General features: G+C 46.0%; 1 protein-coding gene across 3 annotated transcripts in view; it reads left to right on the top strand.

Annotated features, from left to right (window-relative positions):
• Nucleotides 1-15,875, top strand: part of myt1lb (myelin transcription factor 1-like, b) — a 37,791-nt gene that overhangs the window by 594 nt on the left and 21,322 nt on the right. For all 3 annotated transcript variants that reach the window (XM_039603831.1, XM_039603832.1, XM_039603830.1), the window contains exons 2-4: nt 4,560-5,735; nt 11,121-11,255; nt 14,263-14,353. In XM_039603831.1, coding sequence (XP_039459765.1) covers nt 4,571-5,735; nt 11,121-11,255; nt 14,263-14,353 — 1,391 coding nt within the window. In that variant the 5' untranslated portion in view covers nt 4,560-4,570. The remainder of the gene's footprint in view (nt 1-4,559; nt 5,736-11,120; nt 11,256-14,262; nt 14,354-15,875) is intronic.

The raw sequence follows: 15,875 nt of genomic DNA, 5'->3' as shown, positions 1-15,875 counted from the left end.
TACAGCAGCGGTCCCCAACCTTTTTTGCTCCATGGACCGGTTTAATGTCACACAATATTTTCACGGAGCGGCCTTTAAGGTGTGGCAGATAAATACAACAAAATAAAATGATACGACCGAGACGAAAACTGTGGCATTTTGTAAATATAATAATAAAAAACATGAATTCACTGTGTAATTGTGTAACTTTATTAGCAGCGTCCTCCTGAAATATGCCAACAACATTGAGAGTAACATCCTCCTCTCTGCCCCTTAATGCTCTCTGGTCGCTATGGTAATGTGTAAACATAAACATTCAAAATAAGACACGACTACAACACGGGAAAAGACCCAGAGAAACCGAGTTCACGATAAAAACCCTGAAAACCATACATTTCAAACTCTCGCAGCCCGGTACCAAACGACTCACGGACCGGTACCGGTCCATGGCCCGGGGATTGGGGACCGCTGCCCTGTAGCACACAGGTCCAGTGGACACGGTGCCTGATCTAGAACTGGTTCCATGCATTTCCATCCCAAAAAGACCAGCACCAGGTCCAAACAGCTGGAACACGTTTGCCCGGCTCAAAGCTGCAACCGAGGTTATGCATGTAACCAAAAGTCAGTGGCGAGTGAAGGCAGCCAGTAACTTTACCAGTGTCGGATGCAGATGTTATTCAGCATTTTGTTCCCATGGAATTTGCAGGAAATTCTGATGCTAATGCTACAAACCTGTAGCAAATACAGCCATCAACAGGTGTGACAGCTAACAAAGCATGTGTTTGAAGAAATAACATTTTAGTGTTTCTGTAGTACCGTAAGTGGAAGGTTAAAATTTCACTCAGCACAAAGGCTGATCATGGCAGGAAGATTATTAACGAATGCAGGCACTGTGTTCCCATCATTGCCCTGTTGGTTATTTTGAACTATGCCAAATGAGCAATACTCATAGCATGGGCATTAAAGCGACCTGCAGCATACCCACCTTTATTGTTCCTTTTTTCCACTCAGTTAAGACATAAACTACAAAATAAGCATCATGTTTTACTCAGTAAGACTTTAAACCAGCGACTGAGACCAGAAACGTATCAGAACAGTGTTTACTGAGCTCAGATGTGAGGCCGCCAGCAGGCTCGCTTTCATATAGACTTCTCTACAGTCAGACAAGTCGCCCTCTGCTGGCCACCAGAAAGAATGCAGGTGAAGATGCTGTCTTTGCATTTCAACTCAAAAACTGAAATACAAAAAGCTTTATGTGTTTAAAATCCAACCAGTGCACAACTGTGATGAGTTTGTGGAGGATAAATTGTTGCTGAATCATGGTGAACATCTCAGGAAGTGCGTCCCTTCAGTCAAAGCCAGATTAGCAGCGGTTGCTGTGCTCAGCTAACCAAATCCACTGCCAAACGCAGAAATAAGAGTGTATTTGTAGGGTAAGAGTTTATATTTTCTACTCATAAAAATGGTTCCATTTACTGTTTCTATTGTTTTTAATGCAGCACTTGTTCTGTTTGCGGTTGTGATGGCTGTAATGTCGTAGTGTTGGGCAGGTACAGGTGAAGCTCCAACGCAGACCTCTGCATTGGAGCAAGATGAAGATGTGCGCCGACAGTCCGATCCACACAGCCTGTTATTCCTACAGTGATTAGTTATTTCACTAATATGCTTTGTTAATGTCATTCATTCATTTGCACCTTTTCCTTGCATATTATTTTCAGAGCCTTTACTGCAGCTGCTCTGAGACCAAATTATCGGTTGGTTTATTGATTTTTTTCAGCGAGTTCCTTTTAAAAAAAAAATAATAATATTAATTGCTTCTTCTAATTATGGATAAATGATCTAAATTGATGGAGTCGCCTTTTTTCAGTTATTCCCCATTGAAATGGTTTGACCTTCATCGTTAGGACAGAGGCTAAAAGGAACTAAATCATGTTAAATTACTCAAACGGCAGCCGGATTATTTTGGAAAACGATTATTTCCTCATTTGAAAAGCTTCTGAGCCCCAGGTTCAGCTGAATGTTGCCTTTCATTTGGATAAAATACAAAAACATCGCCCCTGGTTTGGGACTGGGATTTGAGAAACTCCTGCCCCATATGTTATCTCGTCTCCCCCCCGCCTGGCGTGCCCAACACCAGATCTGGCAGGTTTCTCTCCAGCAGATTCAGCTTTGCACCCCCGCATCACGATTGGACCTGACAGTGCCTTCAAGTCCAATTAAGAGTGAAGCTCAGAGAGAGGAGTGTGTTAACCCTGCTTGGCGCGCAGCTCTACCCACCCAACGTGTTGATGTGGCATCTCGGCAGCCATGTGAAAACATCTCTGCAGACTGGTGTTCATTAGAGCCCACAGCCGAGGTCTTATCCTTAACAATGAGACCGTGGACTGTTGCCACCGCCTCGTCAGCCTGTCAGCAGCCTCTCCCTCGCGCTCTGTGGCTACTGCCTGATTACCATGTATTTTTGATAAGTGCTTTGCATGCTGCCGTGTGCTGTTGTTGCCAAACCCTTCTCTATAATCATCATGATTTTTATTGGAGTGGAAGGACTTCCTGCATTTAAGTCTGCAGAAGGAAAGCAGAAACCTCTTTCTGTCGCTGGGCAAATACGGGCGCTGTTCTGGAGCGTCACCCAACACCACTACTCTGTTTCCTGTTTAATCTCTTTCACGTCCCTTTTGTGCACCTTGATTGCTCTTCAGACTGTTTCCATGCGATCAAAAATGAAACTTCTGGTGCAGAATAAGCAGTCTTGCACTGTCAAAGGCTGGTCATTCGTGACTCTTCTCGCTCCGAAGCAGCGACACTGTGCTGCTCTCGTTAGCTCCTAAGTGTGTTTGTGCAGGGAAGGCAGTGTATGTGTGGAAAGTCATGGTTACCTTTCACCTTTACACAACGTCTAAAATCCAGAATGAACCAGTCACCATTTTGAACATGTGGCTGTGATTGCAGTCAGCGGGTTTTAGGCTGTCGGTCTGAAACGAGGTGAGCAAAAATGTTTGGACGTAAATCCGTCAGCTAAGAACATTCAGCATCGTCACGCCAAACGCAGGATATCAGTGATGGAGATATCAACGTCATGCAACCATTGTAGAAGTTGTTTACAGCTGATTTCATGTAGTCTTCAGAAAAACTGACAGTAGGTTCTTCAAGTCGCACAGCTGATGCATAAATGTTTTCCTTCTGACCCCCCATTGTATGAAAATGTAGATCTCCTCCTTTATAGCTCGACCTCCTTGGAAAAAAAACAAAATTCATATCATTGTTTTGATTACAATTAAGTCTTTGAACCCAGCAGTAATTAATATTTCATCACTAATGAAACAGTCTGCATCACTAATTACATGCTTTTTCCATTATGTTCTATTGTTTTCTATAATTATTGTTATTATTATTAATATTATTTTTTTGCCTTGCTCGTTTGCACCAAAAGTGATGAAATCTCTCATTAGATATCGGTCTGTGTGAGCCTGTGGGTTCATTTTCTCTGCAGGAATGTAAGTGGCAAATGTGACGCCAATGTGAGCGATGTGCTCTTGGCGGCTCGGGGCGGAAATGTGAAAGGAGAGATTGGAAGTGCTCCAGGAGTGAGTGCTTGAAATTACTGACAGAAGAGGTTCAGTAACCTTTCGCAGTCTGTCAGAATCAATTAGGCACTGAAAGGAATTCTAAAGATGTTGTTGATTGAATGAAAAAAGGAACTTTACAGGCGCACGATGAATAGCTGCTGTTTGGGGTTTATGGTGGTGCACAGGGAACATTTTATCTCTTAGATTTTAGACTTTCCTGTGATAAATGTTCACAGTAATGCAATGATTTTCCACATGCTTTCGGTTTTCACACTACAGACTGAATATTTAAAGAATTATCGAGCGATATCATCACCCTCTTGATACTCTGAGGTCTAAGTCTTCACTGATGGCAACCCCCAAGCCGCCAACCGTAACCCTGTATAAGAAAAGGTTGGTAGGTTGGTATATGTCATTTTTGAGCCAAATAACAAAGAAAATAATCATTATAACAGATACATATTTTTTAAAAAGTCTTTCCCACCTGTGGCTAACTTTCACCAGGGAATCATTTGGAGTGAGAGTTGGACTGCTAAGTTAATGCTAAGTAAGCATTGTTTGAAAAAGTAGCCAACGCCACCTTTGAAACAAGGTGTCTCACTGTGTTCTCACAGCTGGGCTAACAGATGAAAAAAACATATAAAGGCATAGATGAAAACCTAACCTTAACCCTAAGCAGCTCACTGGTGATGTGGTGGGTGTTAAAGGATAATCAGAGGACCTGTAAATTAAGAGAGGTAGGGAAAGGGGTAAAACAGACGTAGTACCTGTTTGATAGAGTCTCATTTAGCAGAGCATCTTTCTCTGGAATTTTCCCAAACCACTGCATTTAACTTCCTGTGCTGATTCACAATTCAGAACACAAGCTGCTGTTAAGACTCTCAAAGTAAATTATTAGGGGAAGCAAAGAGTTCCTTATCCAATTTAGATGAACCAAGCCCAGAAATCTGATTTAGCAGTAAAATAGAATGACGGAAATGAAATTACAAGACGCTTGTTCTTTCTTTCCAACAGAGGACGATCAGATGAGCAGCGGTGAGGGGGCCGAGGGCGATGGCGGTGGAGGCGGAGGCAGCAGCAATTCCAAATCCGGCCCGATGGCGGAGAAAGACGACAACAACAACGACGAGTATGAAAACTACGACGAACTTGTGGCCAAGTCACTCCTGAACCTGGGCAAGATCGCAGAAGACGCTGCCAACCGTGCCATGACGGAGTCTGAGATGAACAGCAACTCCTCTAACAGTGCTGAAGATGAAGAGGAGGAGGAAGAAGAGGAGGAGGAGGAGGAAGAGGAGGAGGAAGAGGAAGAGGAGGAGGAAGAGGAGGAGGAAGAGGAGGAAGAAGAAGAAGGGGAAGGGGATGAAACTCAGAGGGGCGATCTGAGTTTGGACGTCGACAGTGACGTGGTTCGGGAAACGGTGGACTCTCTCAAACTGCTGGCACAGGGTCACGGCGCCGTGCTGTCCGACAACTTGGACGGACAGGAGTTCGAGGACGGCACGGCCGACAACGGGGATGCGATTGACTGCACGAACAATGGGGTAAATGCGCACAACGGTGGTAATGGACAAGTTAAGACCACCAGTAATGGCCAAATAGAAAACAGCGATGAGGAGGTGTGTTTGAGCAGTCTGGAGTGTCTACGGAACCAGTGCTTCGACCTCGCTCGGAAACTCAGCGAAACTAAGTCCATCGACCGAAACGCACCGTCCCAGCAAAATCACTTCTCATGCGAGGATCCCAATCAACAGCCCCAGCATCACGGCTACGGGGACTTCCACAACAGCCAGGACGACAGGCGAATGCTCGATAGGAACTATTCCGACATGGACAATCTCATGAAGCTCGAGGAGCAGCTGAGCCCACGCTCCAAGGCCTTCTCCAGTTGTGCACACGACGACCGGTACCACGCTCACCACCGGGACTTCGATGAGGACACGGCCTCTGTGACCTCGGACCGATCAGAAGAAGTGTTTGACATGACAAAGGGGAATCTGTCCCTGCTAGAGAAGGCTATTGCACTAGAGTCCGAACGCGCCAAGGCAATGAGGGATAAAATGGCTGCCGAGGCTGCCAGAAGAGACGGGGTGAGGTATGGCCATGAAGATCACGGCCCGCGGCACGGCTACGGTGTTGAGCGTAAAGCCCGGCTTCCCGATGGTATGAAGAAGCCTTTCTACCATAAAGGTGAGCCATTCTCTCAAACACGGATGCACACAATACGACAACAGCAGCATTTAAGCTGGTTCAGTGAGGTTCCTCATTTTGTAAAAGAAATCCGAGTGTTTGAACAGTTTTCAGTATGAGCTGCACCTGTTCGATCGGTAGGATCCTCCACAGTTTCACAGTGTAGCTCATTTTAGAGAATTAGGACAGTTAATCAGCTCAACCAGCTTGGTAAACAGAAAGTATCACGGAAATGTGAGGATCGCAACACGTTCCACCAGGTCATCGGGAACCCAACCAAGGTTAGGATTAGCATTGGGCTTTGTGCAATGTTTGCCAGTTTGGAACATCTTTAGTTTCAGAAATTTTTGCATGTGACTAAAATAAAACCCAACCTGAACCCTAACCCTGGACCGGTCCCCAGTGACGTGGTGGATGTTAAGACCTTAACAAGCTCAGGTAAAATGTTTTCCTGACAACTCTGTATTTTATCTATCCTGTGCTGGAGACCAGGCAGCCCACATGCATTCTGGGAACCTCGCTGTAACCCCAGGACAAGCTTTTTCAGCCAATTTGGAAATTCGCATCTCGGTAGCAGCGGGAGCGGCAGCAGCAGCTTATGTTGTTAAAATAGGCCAGCATGGAAACATCAGAGGGTAGGCTTGTCAGGCATAAGTAATGGCAATCTGCACGGCCTGTTAGGACCGAAAATCTCATCCCTGTGATGCAGCTTGGGGTAAAGCTGCCTATTTTTAAACCTGTGCAAACACTTGGGAGGAGAAACCACAAAATAGAGGCCTTCTGTCTGCAGAAAGGATTCATTCTGCAGGGAACTCTTTAAATTTGTTGAGAGTAGCTATGAGCTACCATTCAGATTGATACCGACAAATATCAAGCTAATCCTGCAGTACAAACACCGCAGAACACCCTCGGTTCTAATTGTTATGCTGTGTACTGCACACAAAGTAAAGTCACAGAAAAATTACATTGGCATTCACGCAGCGGTCTGATTGCAAACTCCTTTGTTTAACTCTTAATTATTCTTCTTATCATATCCTTTACAACAACAATATACGGGCCTAACAAGGTTAAATTGCTCCCTCCCATAAGGAAGATATCAGATGAGAGCAACAAATAAGAGCATGCTAATTCACAGCAGGATGGTATCACACCTTAAATGCCACACATCTCACAGCAGGTTTATATTGCGACTTAAATGCCACACAAATGCTAATTTCAAGGGCCTTCTGTGGCCTCTGTGTCTGGCTAATGTTGGAATAATGAGAGGACGCAAGATGGCTGCGTCACGATAGCATCTTCCCTCAGGCGAGATAGTAGCAGACACTCGTTGACCAGGGTTCTTGTGCGTGATTTATAAAGTAGAGCATGGCGAGGAAGAGGGCGGGACGGGGAAGAGAGAAGCATGAGGTTGAGATGAAAATTGAACAGCATCAGAATGACCGATAACGAACGACGGGCCTACTGACTGCACATTAATTATCCAGAGATGGTATGGTAATGGGGGCCATTTGCTATGCAAAGCGCAGACCGTCCCCAGCCACAATCAATATCCACTGCTTTCTAATATGCCTTCCACTTGGCTGCCTCCACTCCCTGCAAGAGGAGTGTGGCAGGCACGAGCATCATGTCTGTGTACACGTGCGGTCATGCGTATGGAAGTGGGGAATTATTTCCAACATACAAACATTAACAGCCAATGTAATAAGAAGCCATTAAAAAGAAGCCTTGGTGTACACGCAGGCCGCGTTATCAACGTGATATTACCCTGGTGCCAGACACGAGAGCCAGACATGACGGAGCAGTATGTGCCGTATTCATGGGCCCCTGTAATGTGACATAGATGGACGACGGCCACCGAGGATAACGAGGAGTTTTGTTCTGATGAATGAGATACGAGATTTGGTTTGGTGACTCATTAGTAAATGAATGAGTAGGTGTGCCTTCATGTCCCCTCTTCATTTTGTCTTTTATGAACTCCTTCCACTTTGCTTCATCCACACATCCATCCATCCCTCCCTCCCTCCATCCATCCATCTCTTCCTTCCATCCATCCATCCCTCCATCCATCCCTCCATCTCTTCCTTCCATCCATCCATCTCTTCCATCCATCCATCCATCCCTCCCTCCCTCCCTCCCTCCATCCATCCATCCATCCATCCATCCCACCTTATCGAGATCTAGTTCCAGGGGTCTAGCGCTTGTCTCAGGGTCTTCTACTGGTTGGAAACCTCACCTCATGAGGCACAATGGGCCTCCAGTTATTACAGACATAAAATAAATCTTGAGCAGAGCAAAAGTTCAGGGAATTCAGGTTTCTAAAGATGTTTTTAGACTTAAACTTCAACCACCGAGCTTGCTAATGTGTGTTATTACCTACTGTTGCAGCCTGGAAGAGTTAGTCAGCCAGGTAAATGTTCAGGCTCAGGAGTATTTACCTTCAGTGGTTCAGCTGATCTCCATCCACTTATAGGAACCCGTTCGCTGCACTCTCTGCACCAGCAGCATTATTTCTGAATCTCGCAGCTGCAACTGCAGACAGTTGTTCTGACTTTGCCACACAGTTTGCTCCGTTAACCCCCAGCAGCTCCGGGTCTAACCTCTTTTCTGGTGTCAAACCAACATGCATTCGAAGCCTCTCAGGAGACGGACAGCTGCTGGTAGCACTGCTATTTTCCCACAATTTTCCCAATCAGATGTCTATTTTTTATGGTGAATGGTAAATGGACTGGTATTTATATAGAGTTTTTCTGCTCTCAGTGAGCACTCAAAGTGCTTTTACGCTGCAAGCCACATGGATGAATCGGAGGCAATTTGGGGTTCTGTATCTGGACACTTTGGTGTCAGGATCGAGATGAATCAGTCGACCTTCCGATTACTGGAAGGCCTTTTCTACCTCTTGAACCACAGCCGCCCCCCAAATTATATAACCGTGTGTAAAATATTCTTTTACAGCCATAACTCCGAGTCCTGGTCTCCATCTGAGGCTGAGGCCTGACTTTTAAGTTGAAGCTCATTTCTATAGATTGTATCCTCTATTTTATTCTTCTGCGCATTAACCACATCTGCTGGTGATGGGTGAGGATAGGAATGTAGACTGACCCATGAATCGAAAGCTCACCTTCACGCTCGGCTCCCTCCTTACCACAACAAACTGTAGCAGTCCTCCCCCACTCATATACAGAACCCCAACCTTCTCCTACTCTGCATCTCAGAGCTTTATTTTGGTTCATCACTCCGTGTTTTAGTCGGAGCTTCTGAGTTACACAGGCCTTTGAAACTTTAATCAGTGGTCTGTCTTTCTGTGCAGTGAGATAATTACCCCTCCACTGCCCACTCTTCTAAAACATGCTCCTGGTAAAGGTTTCTGTCAATCCAACGACTCCAAATTCATTCTGCAATCTGACACGGCTCCGAAACTCTGCCATGAAAATGCACAAACCTGTTTTCACTTTCAAATATCGCATATTTACTGCAGCTCAGCTTGACTTTGCACGCGGGGGTCAGAGGATTTTAAAGCTGGATGGTTGCATTTCCAGAAACAATGCCAGTTGGCACAACTTGGCATCGCTGCTTTTTGGTGGTAACCATATCTGCTCTGAGTCTGAAGGAAACAAGAGACCCAGGTTTTGGAAAGGGAAACACAATCTCCTCCGCTGTGTGTGTTTGAGGACAAGTGCATGTACCCAGCAAACTGTCACGTGCAGCTGTGAGCTGGTTTTAATGAAGAAAAGCATGATGCGGCTTTAAAGGAGCCTAAGTTCTTGGAGGTCAAACATGTAAAAGTTCTAATATTTCACAATTCCTTCAGATTTAAACAAACAGTAAACAAACTCGATCAGAATCTCTGCTTCTTCATACAAACACATCCTGGAAATTCAGAAAAGTGTCTGTCAGGTTCACTTTATCGTTCCAAATGAATATCCATACATATAAAATGGAGCTTCAAGTGTACATTCATTCATGTTTACAGAATTGTGGTGAATATTCACAGAGAACTTGTGATAAATAAATGTCAGTGTCTGGTACTGATTTTATTTTTTGAATGAAAACATGTTCAAATCAGAAAAGTTTCAGAGCTGCACTGGTCCATGACAGTCCCTGCATCCCTGCACCAAAGGCCAAATGGTCTCTCCCAAAAGGGGAGAGAGAGAACAACATCACAAATGTTTGGAACGATGAACAGAAACTGTTCCTTTCAGAAAAAGTTAGTTTGGATTTGGTGCATGCTTTCATACTTCATTTGAACATCACCTTTAATATGTGTGAAAACATTCAGGTGATATGAGCCTCGTATATAAGAACCTGCAAACAAGATTTCTGTTGCTGACCTGTAAAACTGTGTTTCTGTGGTCGGTCAGAGATCACACATCCAAATATTTCAGCCTCCATCCACCTGCGTTAACCTCCATGCTCACAGATATTTACCCTGAAACATTTGAAGGACTGAACTGTCTGTGGTTACCTTAAGTACCTTTGACGTTACTAAATCTCAACATGAGGCAGAAGCTGCTGTTCACCTCAGAATAGTTTTATTTGTTTCTTTGCTGTAAATTTAATGTCACAGTTTTCATGGATGCAGTGAACAGTGATGTCCTCAGGAGAGCTTTCATCAGTGGGAGGAGACGGGGTAGGCCGACACATCATATAGGGTGATCGTGGCTCAAGAGTTGGGAGTTCGCCTTGTAATCGGAAGGTTGCCGGTTCGAGCCCCGGCTTGGACAGTCTCGGTCGTTGTGTCCTTGGGCAAGACACTTCACCCGTTGCCTACTGGTGGTGGTCAGAGGGCCCGGTGGCGCCAGTGTCCGCAGCCTCGCCTCTGTCAGTGCGCCCCAGGGTGGCTGTGGCTACAACGTAGCTGCCATCACCAGTGTGTGAATGGGTGGATGACTGGATGTGTAAAGCGCTTTGGGGTCCTTAGGGACTAGTAAGGTGCTATACAAATACAGGCCATTTACCATTTACCATCTAAATACCATCGCTGTTATACTCTGTCATATGTGACATGTTCCAGCGGTCAGTGTTCATATTAAATATAACCAAAGTTTCTAATAATAAGCTCAGAGCCTGTGCAGTAAACTCAGGCTGCCGACTGATGTAAACAGTCAGTCAATCACAGTTTTTTTCTACTCTTGGCTCAATATGAGGTCACAAAGATGTGATAGAAGCCCCACTCATCTACCCTTTATATGGGCAGCCAATCAGAAGAAAGCCGTGTTAAAGAGGGAGGAGCTAAAAGAGCTTGTTTCAGACAGAGGATGAACCACAGGGGCATTATTTTGAAGCGTGAATCATGCAAAGCCGCCCTGCTGGAGTCCAGAGAGGAGTTGTAACGTACAGTCAGCTACCACCTAGGTGCTAATGACCTCTACATCTTTCCCCTCACAGACGCTTCACGTGTGGACAAGAAGGAGAGCCGGTGTCCAACGCCGGGCTGCGACGGCACGGGTCACGTGACGGGCCTGTACCCGCACCACCGGAGCCTTTCGGGCTGTCCGCACAAAGACCGGGTGCCACCTGAAAGTAAGCGCTCAGCAGCGGTGTTTGTTGCTCAGGAGTCGGCATGGTCATGCGTGCGGTGCTGTGAGTGTCTGATGCCTCGGGGATTACACGGGTCACGGCGGCACTTCTTTTGTGACCTTTTGCACGGGGCCGTGGGTTTGCTTGCCGATTGCCTGCCTAATGTGCCGTGGTGATGAGGTGGAAATGAGGCTGTGATAATGCACTAATAGCTGCAATGCAGCGACTGGAGTCAGCTGCATTGACTGACAGCGATCGAGATGTGGGTTGCATGCTTCATCGGTGTATATGTGGCTGAAAGAAAAGGTCTTTCCTTTATTTGTGTACCTTTTTAATTTTTAATCGAGTCCTTCAGTTTTCTCTAAAGTCTGAAAAGCTCACAGACCTTGGTGCGCGCTGCAGCCGTCCACGCCACAAACCCTCTTCATTTATTTGTATTCCTTGCTCAATTAAGTTCCACTGGATAGAAAGGCAGTGTCATATCTCCGAGCCACAGATCAAGTGAAGTGGCAATAAACATTAGCCTTGAATGAATAGTGACGTTTCCCTTTAGAGAACTTACCCCGGCTATTTAGTCTCATTCACCTTGTGCAAACTTCTCAATAAAAGCCCCCTTTACACGTTTCATTAAACGTAGCGTGAAAATCAAGTTATGATCCGCCGTGACCCGGACTGCAATCAAAATAAAAGAGGAGAAATTAGTTACCATTAAAGGCAGGCTTGTAAAGACCAGCACAGTGTCACAGATGTCTCTTGTTCCGTGGAGTGCCGCCCGCACAAGGTCTCCAACCTGAGATGTAATCATCTCCCAGAAATGTGAAGTCGCTCAGGGCAGCTGACCTTGAGCGGGATCAAGAGCCCCAAAATGGAATTTGGAAAGGTCTTGAATTGATTGTCACTGGAGATTTGGGGATATGATATCCGTGTTCCTCCTCCTTCTTCTTTCTCACTGTGTCCGGCTAACTTTTGGAGAAGACGATACCACGGATGATTCAGGCGTTCGGGGAGCCGTCCCACTTCCTGTTATTGTACCGACACTGGCCGCGCATCAGCCAGGAGTGCAGCAGGTGGCGCTCATGAGTGCTTTCACCTGCTTCGAGAGACTGTATTTAAGTTTCCATCAATCCTGAAATGAAACAAGTCTTCTGCCCTTCAGCTTTTCTCTCTCTGTGAATCTTCTTACGATCATAAAACATCAGTTATGGATTTAGGACATGGCGTCCTCTCTCAGCGCACCTGTTTCCAACCAATAGGAGCGCAGGTACAGCCCAGCAGAAACGTCTGTGCAAGCAGAAGAAGCAGCTGGTGGCGTTGTGATGTCACTCATCCTCACAGAAATGTATTTTACTACAATCGAAACGTAAACAATTAGAAAATGGAATTAAATCTATCGTATCGAGACGAGTTGGAGGTTACCTCCTTTTTTTAATGCAGTGAGTCTGAATGTCATAGTCACCTCTCCCTCCCCTGTCTGCGTGTCAAACTCTTTGACCAATCACGTCCATCCTCTCTCAGGATGCAACAAACGGCTCGGGGCTCGAGCTCAGTGTCTTTGTGCGCAGCACCTGCTGTCAGGAATGTTGGAGAAGCCTGATTTTGGTGTGCTGGTTATAAATATACCCGGTACGGGCGTGAAACAAGCTTCAGGGCGTTAGGGCGTGGTACCTGTGCGCCCGTGCACCTGAGCAAACAGATGTCATTCCATCAGGACCGTTGCTGTGCAGAGAGGCGTTATCAGGAGCTTTCAGCGTTATCGGCCATGTCATGGCTGACGTATAAGCGGCCGTGCACAGAGACTCCTGTAAAGACAAATACACGCCACACATGTGACTGCCTGCAGGGCAGATTCAGCGGCGGGCGAGCCTCTCCCCCCCTGTTAACACATTTGCTGTACTGAATGGACGATGTATTATTAATGCAGTGGCTTCATTTAATTGGGAAATCACACAGTGCAGCCACACTCTTCCTTTCCTTGTGAAAAATGACGATTAAATTAGATCTCAAATTCATTAATTCCCGTTCCTGCTTGCCCATTGTAGCTCCGTTCTTGTGGAATATTAAAATATTTCATCAGGGAGTCCTTGTTTTGGTCTTTAAAGTGATTTACCTTTGGTGCACGCGACGCTAGCGCAGCCACATCCTGCTGCGGTTAATATCTGTGCTCACCGATTCTGCCTTTAATTTCTCGGCATTGTGCGCGCGTCCTCGCAGAGGGCAGGAAAAACCCGGGAAATGCATAATGTATTGGCTTTTGGCGAGCTGAGGCGGCGGGCTTTGTCCAATTACCTGCGCCCAACACCAATTAGTATGTAAGGGAAGGAGGATTATGAGGGGTTAAAGTTTAAGGGGGTGATAATGATGAAGCTGGTGCCGATGGGGTTTGGCCCCGCACGTCAGCGGTGTCATGCCGACCCCTTCCTCGCGCCCCCGCCCGCGGTGCTCTGGCGCTTCTCTCGGACATCCATAGATCATTAATCTAATTGGCCGGTTGCCGAGGGGATGCGAGGCAGTTATGGACTGTTTTAATGGTAAACGGTATTGAAGACTGCACTCTTACTCTAACGACGAGCACGTGATAACAGAGCGCACTCCATCACGGCGCTGCGCCCCTCTGTCTGCTTCTTCATTGATTTTAAGGCGGCATGTGTTGTTGTGCATGATTGCTGGCTGTTGGTCGCTCTGCTCTTTGCATGTCCACAAATTTCCCTCCATTTCTTGCTGGCTTTGTCCTGCTAAACTCAAATGACATCTTTTTATTCATGACTGCCCCGTTCCATGAATACTAATTTGAAAGAGCTGGATAAGTGGAAGCAATATGGTGGGAAACCTCGCCTGCCCTTTCAAACTAGTGTTCATTAAAATGAAGAAGAGGTCATTTGGGTTCACTCAGGCTCATTTCTTAATGATGTTTATAATGCCAAGCTCCTCACACTCTAATAGAGCTCATGGCTGATTGTAAGGGGCTCCTAACCTTCCCTGTCTTTCACTCCTATCTCCTGTCTGTGCGAAGTTGTGGCAATGTATGAGAATGTTCTTAAGTGTCCTACGCCTGGCTGCACGGGACGCGGCCATGTCAATAGCAACAGAAACTCCCACCGAAGGTAAGAGCTCAGCCCGGACCCAGCGCCTGCACCCCTCCTTATTTCGGTTATGTTACTGTTGGACTTATTTCAGTTATTTTACTGTGGGATTTATTTTGGTTATTTAACTGTTGGACTTTTTCTGTTCGTACATGTTCGATGGATTCTGTTTGCACCCTTCGTGTCTTTTTCATTTGATTTAATTATCCTTAAACTCGTCATTTTTGCTTTCCTCTCACATTATGTTTATGTGGAAAACATATGGAGGACCAACACTGCCATATTTAAAAATAAATGACTTCATGAAAAAAGCTGGTATGTCCTTAAATACACAAAAACATAGTCTGCTGTGGTTGGTTGCTGGCTACTTGTAGTCACACTACAGTGAAAATTGTACAGCAACTTAATTGCAATCAGTTAAAATTGGTGGTTGCCTGGTGTTTGTGTTTAATTTTTTTGACCAGTGAGACGCGCAGGCATCCCGGGTACCAACGTTGGTTTCTGCTCGTCTGCGCCACAGACATCCCATCATACCAATGCTGTTAGAGAAAAAAACCCTTCAGACTATAAAATGTTGCTGTGGCATCATTAATTATAATAAAGTTGATTGTGATGGGGCCACGGCAGGAAGCTGAGTGAAGATCATGTTGGGACCTCAGAAAAATTCAAGTTTGAAAACCTTTCATAAAACACTTGTTTCAGAGGCTCTTTGAGTCGTTACTTAGTTATTTTTGATTATAGCAGTTTTGGTCTTCCACAGAAAGCCCTGCCTGGAACGCAGGACATAATTAAAGTAGTCCAGCTGCCATATTTTAGCTGAGCCTGCTCCGAATGCAGCAGCTCGGCAGCATAAATCATTTATCGTCTCAAAAAAATGGCATCCGTCAGGTGCAGGTTTGGAGGGAGAAACCGAAATAGCAGGGCGCTCGTGCCTGTCAGACGGGGCGAGGTGACAGTGAAAGAGGAGTGTCACCCTCAGCAGATGCTCAGGGAGTCGGGCGTAGCAACAGCCATTAGCACCTCTCTGCCACTCAGCCGGGGTGACGGGAGAGGTGCAGACCTGGGAGGACCACAACGCCTCCCGCCGCGCTCGGCGACATGGCGGTGGTGCAAAACAGGCGCGCTGCAGACGTGGAGCAGAAAGAGCTGATAGAAGCCTCCATCGTGTGCTCCTTCACACTTCCCCATCTGATGCACCCTGATGGCAGGTGCTCCACGCTGGCTCCGGGCCATTGTCACAGATCATTTTTCCAGCGCTGCGGCTGACAGCCTGGATGGAGAATAATCGGGGTTAAGGATAACAACATGAACTTTTGTCACATTTGGTCAGTTATTTGTCAGGAGGAAGTTGCGCGGCGTTTCCTGTCAGCAGGTGTTTGAAGGAAACGACCGCGTTTGTCCATATGGGAATATCTATTCTGAGAATGATTTTAAGCTGTTCAACCAGAAACATACAAGCTGTTACTGACTGCGTTGTTACTTAAAATGCAAATTCATTAATTTTCCTCACTTTTTAACACTTTGTGAACTACGGTAGACGCTG

The sequence above is a fragment of the Oreochromis aureus genome, linkage group 19, assembly GCF_013358895.1.
Source record: "Oreochromis aureus strain Israel breed Guangdong linkage group 19, ZZ_aureus, whole genome shotgun sequence".
NCBI classification, from domain to species: Eukaryota; Metazoa; Chordata; class Actinopteri; order Cichliformes; family Cichlidae; genus Oreochromis; species Oreochromis aureus.
This window is presented reverse-complemented; position numbering and strand designations above follow the sequence as displayed.